Source organism: Rattus rattus, chromosome 10, assembly GCF_011064425.1.
Source record: "Rattus rattus isolate New Zealand chromosome 10, Rrattus_CSIRO_v1, whole genome shotgun sequence".
Classification (NCBI taxonomy): Eukaryota; Metazoa; Chordata; class Mammalia; order Rodentia; family Muridae; genus Rattus; species Rattus rattus.
Window position 1 is genome coordinate 90,018,950 of NC_046163.1, and position 14,970 is coordinate 90,033,919.

Sequence of the window (14,970 nt, forward strand, 5' to 3'; positions counted from 1 at the left end):
AAACCAAATAACAATTAAAAAGTGGGGTATAGAGCTAAACAGAATTCAAAACACAAGAATCTAGAATGGCCAAGAAGCACTTAAAAGAAATGTTCAAAGTCCTTACTCACCAGAAAAATGTATATTAAAACAACCCTGAGATTCCACTGCACACCATCAGAATGACTAAGATCAAAAACTCAAGAGACAGCACATGCTGGTGAGGATGTGGAGAAAGAGGAACACTCCTCCATTGTTGATGGGATTACAGACTGGTACAACTACTCTGGAAATCAATCTGGTGGTTCCTGAGAAAATTGGAAATTGTTTTATCTGAAGACCAAGTTATACCACTCTTGGGCATATACCCAAAAGATGCACCACCATACCACAAGGACATGTGCTCCACCATGTTCATAGTAACCTTACTTGAATAGCCAGAAGCTGGAAACAACGTAGATGTCCCTCAACTGAAGAACGGATCCAATAAATGTGGTTCATTTACACAATGGAATACTATTAAGCTATTAAAAATGAGAACATCATGAATTTTGCAGGCAAATGGATGGTACTAAAAAATATCCTGAGTGAGGTAACTCAGACCCAAGGATATGCATGGTACATACTCACTGATAAATGGATATTAGCCAAAAAGTACAGAATACCTACAGACCATAAGAAGTATAACAAGCAGAAATGCCTAAGTGAGGAGCTTTCAATCCCACATAGAAGGGGCAAGGAAACAACTATGGGAGGTAAAGGGAAGGAGGGAGGGATCTGGGAGGAAGAGGGGACAGGGAGGAGAAAAGGGGAACAGGATTAGATGGGGGGGGCAGGAGAGATGCACAGAGGTTCAAGAGAATAAATAGAAATGAGCGCCCTCAGGGGGTGGGAGGTGGAGGGACCATCTAAAGAGTACCAGACCTGAGGTGAGATAGTCTCAGGACTCATGTGGGTGACCTTAGCCAAAATGCCCAACATTAGGGAAAGAGAACTCGAAGGGTTCACATCAGGGCTTCAAGTAGAAGGATGGGGTTACTAACTCACAGTCAAAATTCCTGAACCAGAATTGTTCCTGTCTAAAAGAACTGCGGGGACAAAAATGGAGAAGAGACTGAAGGAAAGGAGGTCTAATGACTGGACCAACTTTGGATCCATCTCAGGAGGAGGCACCAAGGCCTGACATTATTATGCTATGATATGCTTACAGACTGGAGCCTGGCATGGCTGTCCTCAGAGAGGCCCTACCAGCAGCTGACTGAGACAGAGGCAGATACACTGAGCCACTGAACTGAAGTCAGGGACCCTGATGATAGAATTAGGGGAAGGACTGAAGAAGCTGAAAGGGAGAGCAACTCCACAGGAAGACCAGCAGTCTCAACTAACCCAGACCACTTGGAGCTCCCAGAGACTGAGCTCCTAACTACAGAGGCTGGTCTGAGGCCGCTGGAGCTGCTGGAACATTTGTAACAGAGGCACCTGGTCTGGCCTGCGTTTAATCCTTGAGGGCCTTGAGGCACCCGGGAGCATGGAGGTCCAATGGGTCCCTCTCAGAGCCAATGGGAGGAGGAATGGGGTGAGAAACTGTGGGAGGGGGCACAAAGGGGGGACAATGACTGGAATGTAAATAAATGAAAAAAATTTAAATTAAAAAGTATACCAAATAATGTTTATAAATATTTCTACATTTTCACACATGTATCTGTCTCACTGTAGTACACTTGATAAGGATTAATTTCATTGATATTTCATAGATGTATCCTTCAATTGTACTATGCTCATATATATTGTGAATTTTCAGGATCACTGCTATGCTTACAGTATAGTGAACTTTTTTCTCTTTTTTTATTTGATTTTTTTATTTACATTTGAAATGTTCTCCCCTTTCCCCCACCCAACCACCCACCCCTTCCTGCCTCCCTATTGATATTCCCCTACACTGGGGGTGGGAGTGGGTACAGCCTTGGCAGAACCAGGGGCTTCTCCTTCCTTTGGTGCCCAACAAGGCCATCCTCTGCTACATATGCAGCTTGAGCCATGGGTCTGACCATGTGTACTCTTTAGGTAGTGGTTTAATTCCTGGAATATCTGGTTGGTTGGTATTGTTGTTTTGCAAGACGCTTCACCTCCTTCAATCCTTTCTCTAACTCCTCCAATGGGGACCCTGTTCTCAGTTCAATGGTTTCCTGCTAGCATCCACCTCTGTATTTGTCATGCTCTGGCAAAGTCTCTCAGGAGACAGCTATATCAGGCTCCTGTCAGCATGTACTTCTTGGCATTAGCAATATTGTCTAGGTTTGGTAGCTGTATGTATATGGGCTGGATCCCCAGGTGGGGCAGACTCTGAATGGCCATTTCTTCAGTCTCTGTTCTAAACTTTGTCTCTATATTTCCTCCTACGAATATTTTTGTTCCTCCTTCTAAGGACTGAAGCACCCCCATTTTGGTTGTCCTTCTTCTTGAGCTTCATGTGGTCTGTGGATTGTATCTTGGGGAATCTGAGCTTTTAGGCTAATATCCACTTATCAGTGGGTGCATATCATGCTGCTTGTCTAAGAACAAACTATTCCAACTTTGTTTGACTTGCTTTGAGAGGCAGAAGAGGCTATACAATAGCTTATTCCTGAGATACTTTAGGTATAGGAAATACTTAGTGTTATGTGCTATACTGAATCTAGGATTGCTTTTTTTTAGTATTTGGTTTTCTTTTTTCTCATTTTGAGACAGGGTCTCTCTATAAAGCCCTAATGGGACTCACTATGTAGACCAGGTTGGTCCCAAACTAATGGAACCACATGCCTCTATCTCCTGAGTATGGGATTAGTCATGTGATAGCTAGCATTGCTGCCACTTATTTTCTCCACAATGAGAATTTATGTTATTAAAAACATTTGAGATGGCTTGCAAATTCATTCAAATGAGGTTAGTTGTACACTTTCTTGAGTGCTTTCTGGCTTTTCTTATAGGCTTATAGGACTTACCAAAGATCACATAATTTGGTCAAAATGATGCCACTTGCACCTTTCTTTTTGTCTAGTTCTTCTTACTGGCAAGGATCTTGGACTGCAGATGAAAGGAGGGCAGAAGCAACCAGTTTCCTTACATAAATAATGGTTGTCTGACTCAGTGCCTTCCACACACTCAAAAAGGCAGCTCATCCTCTCTTTGAAGGGTCATTTAGTGGTTTTCCTAGTCTAGCTTCATTTGGGGACATCTATTTCCCAAGTACATCTTTCTCACAAATGCTTACTGCTTATACTTTACTCCCTACCTCCAAGTAGTTTAAGTCTTCATAGAAAATTCCAAATTGAAAGAAATATTTTGAAATGCCAACCACTTGATACTTCAAACCATAAAGTCTTTTAAAGAAACGAATCACCTGCTTTCTGTTGGATTTCTGTTGGAGCAAAAAAAAAAAAAAAAAAAAAAAAAAAAAACCAAGGAAAATCTGAAGAAGCAGCTCAGACATGTTGGTAGATAAGACTAGGTTCCTATCTAAGGATACTAGAATGCTTGAGTGATTACCGAGTGGGGTCAATTTTCTCCATGTCACCTAACTACAGCTTCTTGCACTTTGTAGATGAAGGAAGAGCTGACTCACCTATACTATCCGGAAGAACAGTAGCAAGGTTTGTACTGCTTGGTCTGTCTCTTTATAATGAAGTCTCAACTATAACTTAATGTCTCTCTTTAGAAATGAGAAAAGTGTATTAATAGATTCTAATTCACAGAATTTCCAGATAAGAATATAAGATAGCTGTGGTAATATCCTTCAGTACTTACATGGATCTAGAGACCAGGAGGAATTAACCATTAAAGAACAAGGTACAGATTCATTTTACAAAGACTTAATTGTCAGTAATTACAGTATAGGGGCTCTCAACAGGGTTTGAACATATTTTTCATAACTATTTCTACTTCATGAATTTCTTTATTTCCAGAGGCTTAACTTCTCAGAATGATTTCCCTATTATCTGTTTATTTGTTGGAACAAATTACAGGCTCCTTTTCAAAAAAAGAGGTGAATAGAAGGAAAGCTAACTGGATGACAACACTATTGAAGTCATGTCCACGATACAACAGGAAAGCTCCAGCACACTGAAATTGATATTGGGAAGAGAAAAAGGCCTGGAGATTAAATCACTAAATATGGTGCTCATTTAAGAAAATCCAGTATGTCAGCGTTGCATTTGTTTTTTTTTTTTTTTTTTTTTTTGGTTATTATCCCTGAAGCAGTAAACCCACCTTTGTTCATCATCTGGCCTCTTGATCAAGTTGAAGAGTATATGGAGGAGCTGATCTCTTTCTTTAGGCTCAGGGTGTAGGCATGCTGTACACAATATGAGAGGAATCAACTCCTAAAGAAATATGAGGGTGGAGAAATTCAAATAAAAATACATTGAAATATATTCTATTTTTTCTTCCAGAATATCCTTAAAACGAACTTTAAACCTCAAAAAATCAAGAGTATCAATATAAAAATGTATATGTTGTTTATGCAGGAGGATAAATTACAGTGTAATAAAAGGTTCTTAAGATTTAACTAACTAACTTTATTTTCTTATCCAGTATTGTCCAAGGCTCCACTAGGCTATTTAACTAAATTAATATCCTACCATGTGACAAACTGATACTTTAATTCTTACAGCGAAGTTCACTATCTTTTAAAGCTTCAAAAATTAAAAAAAAGAAAAAGAAAAATGAACAAAACAAAACTTTTTCCTGGGACTGGATATTCACGTCAGTGCTAAGCTTATATGTGTATGAGTAAGGTTCTGACCTCTACTAAGAACCACATATACTACCCCCCACAACAACAATAAAATCCCAAGTCAAAAACAAAGACAGGAAAACAAAAATCAAACTAACAAAACATTTTTCCAAACAAAATGACAAAAATTCCTTTCCACACTACAATATGCTTCTCTTAAGATTAGATATAACTCAATATTTTGTGCCCTTTACATTTAATAATGGCCTAATTAAAAAGACTATTTCTGGGCTATTGGTGCAGGTCAGTGAAATATTTGACGTTAAACTATACTTCACTACACAGTCAACATGTAGAAATAAAATAAACAGTTTTTAGGAAAGTAACTGCCATTTTTCCTCCCTAGAAATGTATGAAATTAAGGTTGTTTCACATTTTCATTTAGACAACATTCTGAACCCTGAATATATTATGCTTCTCATTTGAGTTGATTTTGAAGTTTCATGGAGGGAAAAAAGTTTAAAAGAGAAAAGATAATTTTGGAGAAAAATACTTTGAAATATAAGCATTTTAAAGAAGTCACTAAAATATACTGTGATATGGAGAGAAGACTCTTTCCCATTTATCTAAATATCTGCCCCAAAGTGTCAGCAAATTTAAACTAAGGTAACAGCTTATAGGCAAAGAAAATAATGCTAACACTTATGCTGTAATAGAAGCATGTTTTAGGTATTAAACTGCTTCCTTAGAAGTAGATGACACAATTTTTAGATTTGGGATTGCATCTTAATGACTAAAAGTTCTTTATTTTATTTCAAAGTTTTTAATACTTCATATTAAATTTTAATTAGCTAATATACATTTTAAATTTGAAGTTATAAAATCTAGCTAAGAGGAATGACAAAGAAATATAAGGAGTAAAAAGTCTAATAGTCATTCTTACTAGAAGCCCATGTGGCTCTTAAGATTAAAGAGCAGCTGAAAAGTGGCAGAAATAGTAACTTAAAGGGCCAGTAAATATCTTCAACAAAATCATAAAAGAAAACTTCCCTAACTTTAAGAAAGAAATGCCCATAAACGTACAAGAAGTCTACAGAACTCCAAATAGATTGGACCAGAAAAGAAATTCCTCTCATCACATAATAGTAAAAACATCAAATGCACAAAGCAAAAAAAGAATATTAAAATCAGTAAAGGAAAAAGTTCAAGTAACAAATAAAGACAGACCTATTAGAATTACAGCAGACTTCTCAACAGAAACTATGAAGCTAGAAGATCCTGGACAGATGTCATACAGACCCAAAGAGAACACAAATGCCAGCCCAGGCTACTATGAATGCCAGCAAAATTCTCAATCAACACAGATGGAGAAACCAAGATATTCCATGACAAAACCAAATTTATACAATATCTTTCCACTAATACAGCCCTACAGAGGATAATACAAAACACACATGAAAAAGGAAGAAATTAATCTTTTCACAACAAACCCAAAAGAAGAAACAAACAAACATAATTCCACCTCTAACAACAAAAAGATCAAAAATGGAGCTGACAGCAGATGCTGGCGAGGATGTGGAGAAAGAGGAACACTCCTCCTTGATGGGTTTGCAAGCTGGTACAACCACTCTGGAAATCAACCTGGAGGTTCCTGAGAACATTGGAAGTAGTAGTACTTGAAGACCCAGCTATACCATTCCTGGGCATATACCTGAAAGACACTCCAACACATAATAAGGACACGGCTCCACTATGTTTATAGCAACCTTATTTATAATAGCCAGAAGCTCGAAAGAACCCAGGTGTCCCTCAACATAAAAACAAATACAGAAAAGGTGATATATTTACCCAGTAGAGTACTACTCAGCTATTAAAAACAATGACCTCATGAAATTCACAGGCAAGTGGACAGAACTAGAAAATATCATCCTGAGTGAGGTAACCCAGACAAAAAATAACACACATGGGATGTATTCACTGATACGTGGATATTAGCCCAAAAGCTCACAATGCCCATGACAGAATCCACAGACCATATGGAACTTAGGAGGAAGGATTTGGATGCTTTTTCCAGTCCTGGATGATTGCGGGAGGTAGAGGGAGGCAGGGATGGGGTGGGGATGGGAACCTGGGAGGAATAGAGGAAAAAGGGGTGCAGTATCAGGTACTGGACAGGACAGGAGAGAGGTACAGAGGGAAAGGAAATCAAATAAAAATATGTAGGGTGAAGTGAGGAACTGGGGATTGTCACTGTAGTGTCCCAGATGCCAGGTTAAGGAGAGGCTCCCAGGACCTAACAGGGATGATTTTTAGCAGCGAAGTGGAGATAGAACCTGTAGAGAATACCTCCAACAGATAGGCATGGTTCCTGGTCAAGGGATGGGGCCCCCCACCCATCTCAAAGTTTTAACCTAGAAATGATCCTGTCCCAAGGAAGAACAGGGGCAAAAAAAAATAGAGCAGAGACTGAAGGAAGGGCCATTTAGGGACTGCTCCACCTGGGGGGTCAATCATGTCTATAGATACTAAACCTGACACTGTTGGTTTCCAGAGACATCTGCTGAGAGGAACTTGGTGTGGCTGCTCCTTGGGAGGTTCACCCAGCAACTGAACAATGCAGATGTGGATACTTGGAGCCAACCATCAGACTGAGCTCAGGGACCCTGGTGGGAGAACTGGTGGAAGGACCGGAGGAGCAGAGGGGGATTGCAACTCCACAGGAAGAACCACATCAGCTGTTCGGACCACCCAGTACTCCCAGGGACTAGACCACCAACCAAGGAGTGTATCTGGAGGGATGGTTCCAGATACATAGATAGCAGTGAATGGCCCTGTCTGACATCAATGGGAGGGAAGGCCCTTGGTCCTGTAGAGGTTTGATGCCCCAGTGTAGGGGGATGCTGGAGGGGTGGAGCGAGAAAGGGTAGGTGGGTTGGGAATCACCCTCATAGAGGCATAGGGCAGGGGGGAGAGGGAGGTTGTGGGATGTGGGGTTTGTGGAGGGGCAACTGGGAAATGGAATAACATTTGAGATTTAGACAGATGGAATGATTAACAACAACAACAACAACAATAATCAACCCAAAACTAATGCTCTCTTCCATTTCCTGTATCCTCTTCCTACATATTGTATGCTTGGATGAATATTTAGTCTATATTATTAAAATATATTTTACTCAATGTTCTCTTTTTGTTGGAAAAGTAAGAAAAATATTTATGGTAATTATAACTGTAAGAACATTAAATCTAAAAGGTGATTCCCCCCTATGTTTTTCCAATCACCCATTTTCATTTCATGTGTATGTATGTGGGGCATGTCTGTATCCCAAAACTGATGTATGGTATCTTCCTTAATTGCTGGGGTAGGGTGTCTCGATCAAAGTCAGTTTGACCATATGGCCAGTTTACTTCAGAGATCTCGTTGTGTCACATGTCTCTGCCTTCCAAGGCTTGGTTTTTATTCAAGGGGATCCAAACTCTGATCCTCCTGCTCTTTTGTCAAACAAGCCCCTTAATCTCTGTATCTGTTTGTCTGTCTTTGTGTGTATGAGTACGTGTGTTTGTAACTTGCCATAGTACAAGTGTGGAAGCCAGAGGACAACTTCTGGTATTACCACCCATGAGACAGTGCCTCACTCACCGCTGAAGGGAGCCATACGTTTCTGGTGATTTTCTTGTCTCTACTTCTTATCTCTCCATAAGAATGAGATTATAGTCACATGTACAGCAACTGCCACCCCACCACCCCCATCATTCCACTCCTCACCACAACCACATGAAGTCAGAGAGAGGGTTTCTCTGTATAGCCCTGGCTGTCCTAGAAGTCAGTCTGTAGACCAGGTTGACCTTGAACACAGATCTGCCTCCTGCCTGCTGGGATTAAAGGCATGAGCCAGAATCACCAGCTCTATGTCTGGTTCTCAAATTGGTCCAAGGCACCATAAATCAGGTTGTCAGGTTTATAAGGAAATCACTTTATTCACTGAGCCATCATTCCAACTCTGTGCCCATACGTCAAAGGAACAAAAATCTTAAATTTTTTTTAAACTTTTAAAACCTTTTTATATCTGAATGAGCATATGTCAGGGGTGTGTGCATGGGGGTGGTGTGTGTGTGTGTATGTGTGTGTGTGTATACCCAGAAGCCTGGAGGTGGAGTCCCTGGAGTTGGAGATTCAGAAGGCTGTGAAGCACCTTGTGTGGGTGCTGCAAACTGAACTGGGTGTGGGAAAGAGCAGCAAGTACTCTTCAGCTGTTTAGCTATCTTTCTAGCCTCCCTTTGAAAGTTTGAAAAAATAATGTGCATTTGTACTAGATAAGGAGGGGATAGGAATCTAAAAAGGTTCTGAAACAAAATGAATGTTAAGATGTTGTGGAGAGGGTCATGAAGCAGTAGAGTTTCAAAAAGTAACCAAAAATTTCCAAACTAAGAAAGTCCAGCATCAGAGACTTTTCAGCATCAAGCCTACTTAAACTAATATGGAGGAGGTGAGGGGACAGAGCACAGTTAGTCCCTAACGCATTCTATGAAGATATCCTAGCCTGATTCCCAAACAACAGTAGAACACTAAAAGCTATAGACCAGTGTCTCTTATTAATACAAGCATAAACATGTCCAACAAAATACTAATCCAATCAATGGTACATTTAAAAGATTATTAACCACAAAGAGCTATACTCCAGCAACTTAAGAATAAACATAAAACCAATATACAACAAATACAGAACAAAGAGGAAAAATCAGTATCATATTCATACATATGAAAAAAGCACAAGACCAAATTTAATGCTTTTCCTGATTGGAAAAAAAAAAAAAAAAAAAGAAAAGAAAAAACTCACGAGAAAATTTCCTCAACCTGGTAATGAGAATTAAAATAGAATCCCACACTCTTGTAATACTTAAAGGCAGAGAGGGCCTGAGAGCATCTCTGCCCATAGAAGACCATTCACAAATGTGTTTCTGCTTCCTAATGACTGCCATTCAAAACTTACTCCTAATCCTACACAGAATACTTAAAACACAGGAATAAGTAAAGGGTATTCAGGTTTCCAATTTCTATACGTTAGCAATGAATAATCTAAAATAAAATGTAACAAAACATTCCCATTTGTAACACCAACCAAAAGAGTAAATGCTGAGGAGAGATGTAGTGAAAGCAGTTAAAGCTGATGTGGAGGAGAAGCTGAGCAGGGATGGAGGGCGCCTTTAATCCCGCTACCTGGGAGGCAAAGGAAGGTGGGTCTCTGAATTTGAAACCCTGGGTCTACAGAGTGAGTTCCAGATTCAGTATAATTTCTTTCAAAATCCTCACAACCTGTTTGTACAGAAAAGGAAGCTAAGCATTAAAATACATAGATACAAGGGTCCTCAAATAACCAAGTGATATTGAAACAGGTAAAACTAGAAGACTCAGATATTCTACTTACTTAACCTTACTAAAAACTAGAGTAATCAAAACAGTGTGCCAGTGTGCGAGTGGCTTAAGGATGATGGATGTGTGTGTGTGTGTATGTATGTGTGTATGTATGTGTGTGTGTATATGTGTGTGTGTGTGTGTGTGTGTGTGATTCTAGACCTAAACAATCTATGGCCAGCTGATTGTCAACAGCAGTGGCAAAGGCCTTCAATACGCAAAATTTTTTCTCTTGAACATATGTCAGCTCAATAATCTTTTTTTTTTAATGCAATATTACGTGTTTATTAATGTCAAGCTTTCAACAAATTTATCATGTTCTAGATAAAGTCACATAGCTTATAAGGTATTTCAAATATCTATCCTACAAACCCTGAGTTTTGTTGGTTCAATAATCTTAATAAAAGAGGTTAGACTATAAAATGATTTCAGGTTATATGTGATAAGGATTTCATATCCAGAATATATGAAGACTTATACTGTTAAAGCTAAAACATATGAAGACAGTCTAGTTAAAAATGACCGAAGGACTTGGAAAATATATTAGAAGTTAGTAAAATTATATGTGGAACGGGGAAAACGGGTTTGTGTTGTCTACCTTTTGTTACTTGAAAAAGGTTAATCCATGTTAATATGTATTGCTTACAAAAGTCTTAAACCCTATCTCTAATGTAATGTAATATAATCAGATTTTTATAATCAATAATTGACTAAAGTTTTAAACTCTGCTTATGCTGAAAAAAAATACACAAAATTTGGAAAATAAACTCCAAATACCAATCTTTTAATCATAAGAGCTCTTTAAAATTTAAGACTTAAATGGGTGAAATATAAAAATGAAGTCAGTGTCAAGGATAGAATGAGATAAGGTTTGCCTCTCTTCTTCCCTCTGGTGGCACTAGGGATTGAACCTGAGTGTCATGGGTGCTAAGCGCATGCTCTAAGATTCTGTCCTTCTAAACCCAAGGATTCGTTTAAGCCAAGCTGATATTCACCTTACTGTTTACTAACCTCATCTTGAGAAGCTACAACTTTTAATTGAGTGGAACAAGATAAAAATAATTATACAGAGAATAGGATCAGTTCTTCATGAACCTACAAGAACATTCAATAGTTTTCAAACATAAAAAAATTTAAAATCAGCCAGACAAGTGTACACACACACACACACACACACACACACACACACACACACACACACACAGTCTGATTATTGATGATGCATATTTATAAATACTTCATGCAGTACAATCAGATTTTAGTTATAGAAGTGTTTTCTAATTAATATGGGAAATAAAATAGGCAAAACTGATCTTGTAAGAATCAGGCTTGGTAACATGTAAAGACTACTGAGGAAGGACAGTGGGATGCAAACAGTGATTCATAACACGGACAACATTACAAGCCGAGAAGGGGAAAGCTCAAACACCACCCTGCCAGGCAAAACTGCAAAACAATCTGAAATTGGACACTGATCCTTCAAGATCTAGAAAACTTCCATACATAGTATTATCTTATAATCATTTTAAACTAGATAAAATACAGCTCAATGCAAAAATAGTTTTAATTTATTTAAAAATTAAAAATACCTATAAGGATGTAAACCTTTAAAACCCTAATATCCTTTCTTGAGGATCAGTATAAATTTCTTTTGTTTAAGTAGATAACTAAGGTCAGCTTTAAATGGGTTTTGCCAATGCGTTATGTACCTATCATACTGTAGGTCCCGTGATTAAGTGGTAAACATTGACACGATAATACAAAAACATTTTAATCTTTAATGGATAAATATATAAATGTGTAATAATAATTTATAACTATAAAGATAACTTCCTAATATGTTCTGGGCTCATGGTCTAGGTAGCATGTACTAACATGTACTTGTATCCAGGATATTTAAAGCATCTGTCAAGAATGTAAATACAAAAAAACCTTTAAAAGGAACCTTAAAAGGTTATCTTAATTACTATCACCACTGTCCTATCATAAAATAATTTATTGTCAAACAAATATAATAAAACTAACGTAACAGGCAGTTACAAATACATCTAGAGAGAAGTTATATTATTAGTTATTCATCTTGGTTAATTTTCAATGAGTGTCAACTTTTGTAGATATAGCAAAAGCATCAGAAGAACAGAAAAAAAATAAATTAGTGTTTGGTAATATGAAAAGGTCTACATTCATGACACACAAATGGACCTACAGTAATAGCACTGCAGAAGCTAGTAATAATGCTTTAAGCAAAGTTGGAAACCATGAATCCCATGCAGGTTTACTGAACTCACCTGACAGAGATGTAAAACCATTCTCTAGGAGCAGAGATGCATGCACAAAAGTAAGAATATGATTGCAAGTAACAGACTTAACAAACTAAAAATATAACACTACATTTCACAATGACCAAGATGGACCACATGATGGGACTCCTGGGATGAAAACACGTCCATGTGTCTTACCTCTCTTTTTGCCAACAGCACATTAGGAACAATGTGTGGCAGGCAGCGTCCCAGCATTAACATAACACTTTTTTCACTGTCTGCAATCCTAGACACCTAGAAAACCAAACAGTTAAAAGACTGTGATTGACTTCTGTGCACAAAGGTGGGCAAAAGTTAATATTTTGGATCTTGTCACCTTGATGTAAACACATGTTTGAGAATTATAATTCATACCGATAATAACATGATTGCCCCAGAAACATCATGTCTGAAGGGCAGTCATGGAATAAATATGCTAATATCAGAGGTAAGTTGGGTATGAGGGATACCGTCTAATGTTTATGATGCTGGGGCTAACACACATTAAGCAAGTGCTACCAGGGTGCTATTAAGTGATACTAAGCTATATTCCTAAATGCTAAGAACAACACAAAAAGTTATCTATCCTAGCAGGCAGAGGCGTTGTACAGTAGGGTAACTATGGTGATCAACAACAAACTGAGTATTACGAATTAGCTTATAGAGATAACAATTTCTGAATGTGTCCAACACACAAAAAAATATCTGAAATGACAGATGTCAATCATCCTATTGCAATGGATCTTTGTACACTGATGTATTTAAATGCTATAACGTGCATAAACATGTACAATCCTACATGTCAGGAAGAAGAAATATTTACCTAAAACGTGATAAACTATTATAAACAAATAGTAGTGAGACCTGGAGTCACTACGTTTCGGTTCTGGGAAGAAGGGATAGTCCAGAAACGGGCTCCTCAATGGTTGCTTCTTCGTTTGAGCTTTCTCTTAAAATATCCCCAAATAGCTACAACCATGCCAACAGCTTGCATGAAGAAATGCATCATGAGTGACCCAAGAAAGCTGACTTAATTTTACAATAAAGCTTTCTAGAATACAAGTGAACCAATAATCAGGTGCCTTCCTTACTGCTTAAAATTTTAGGTACTATTTCTTTAAAAATTACTTTTAAATAACAGATTTTCAACTGTGATGAAATCAGAGCATAAACATTTTATATGAAACCTATAAGCAAGAAAACAAATGAACAACCCTCCCCAAAAAGTAGAGATGTCTTATAAAATCTGTACTATGAACTCACCTCTGATCCTAACCGACTATCTGCTGACATTCGACAAAAAGAGAGTAGTGCTTGGTGGAAAGCAGGTGACAATTTCCTACAAAAAATAATGGGGGGTCGAGGGAAAGGAGAGAGAGAGAGAGAAAGAGAGAGTGAGAGAATGAACCCAAGAATTAGCACTGCTATCTCAGGAGGAAGGAAGCTGCATATCAGCATATGGACACTCACAGCCCTACAATAATCCCCAAGATTCATGTTGCCCAGATCTCTCAGCTGCCAGACTTGATGGATATAATCATAACAGAAAAACACTGCCTATTGCAAGTAGCCTGATGCAAAATAAATGACTGGCCCTTAAAGTGTTAGTGGATTACAAACCAAGTGGCACAGCAATCCACAATTACAGAAAATATTTCTGCAATCTAAAATGCACACTATCTCCATCCTCCATGGCTTCAGCGAAGCTGACAAAAGTTGAACAAGACAGAAAGCTGAAAAGCTCTGCAATTGTGCTGATCTATAATCACAACTTTAACCTACCAAAAACTATGTAAGAAGGCAATGTTCAGTGAATATTACTGATGTAATTTAAAGGAAAAACAGTGGAGGGGCAATAGAATATTAACTTACTTTTACAGTTAATAAGAATACTCAAGTTTATCTTTGTTTCTACAACACTATTGTTTATTAAATAGTACTCATAAAGTTGACTGTGGGTTGCTCATATGTTCCATCTACAAAGACAGGACCAAAACTAAAACTAAAAAAACACCCCCCAAAACAAACAAACAATCAAACAAACAAACAAAAAACCCCCAACCAAACCCCAAAGCAAACAAACCTGTACTTAGTAGGACACCACAAAGTTGCACTAATTCCATGACTCCAGAGCTAGAGAGCTGTCTCAAGGCTTGCTTGTACCCTTGCTCTTTTATGTACTGCCACAGTCTCTATCTGGAAGGGGCCACAGTCTACTCACTTGTTGAAACCAAAAACTACAGACTAGTCTTTCTCTAAACTTCACTGGACTTATTCCTTTCTCTTCACTTTAAATCCAATAAACCTTTGAGCTTTTAGTTTTCTTGCAAATCTGTTTCTTCTATTTTCATTCCTGATGCTCTCTTTACCCACTCATCCTCCGATTTCTTTGCCTAGTTAACTCTTTGTAGCCTTCAAAACTGACATTAGATGACATTTCTTCTGTTGATAACTAGGTTGTGTGCTTTGATTATGTGTTCCCAAAGCAAGACCTATTCTCTTATTTCTCACGCTTTAGTTTTATTGCTTCACTGGCTCTCACTCATACTGTAATGCTTGTGCATGAA

The 14,970-nt window shown here is 38.1% G+C and overlaps 1 protein-coding gene across 7 annotated transcripts in view; it reads right to left on the minus strand.

Annotated features, from left to right (window-relative positions):
- Relch (RAB11 binding and LisH domain, coiled-coil and HEAT repeat containing) overlaps positions 1–14,970 on the minus strand; it is a 94,633-nt gene that overhangs the window by 47,815 nt on the left and 31,848 nt on the right. For all 7 annotated transcript variants that reach the window (XM_032914821.1, XM_032914825.1, XM_032914827.1 and 4 more), the window contains 3 exons: positions 13,667–13,742; positions 12,563–12,658; positions 4,225–4,337 (listed from right to left, as the gene is read on the minus strand). In XM_032914821.1, the coding sequence (XP_032770712.1) occupies positions 4,225–4,337; positions 12,563–12,658; positions 13,667–13,742 (285 nt within the window). The remainder of the gene's footprint in view (positions 1–4,224; positions 4,338–12,562; positions 12,659–13,666; positions 13,743–14,970) is intronic.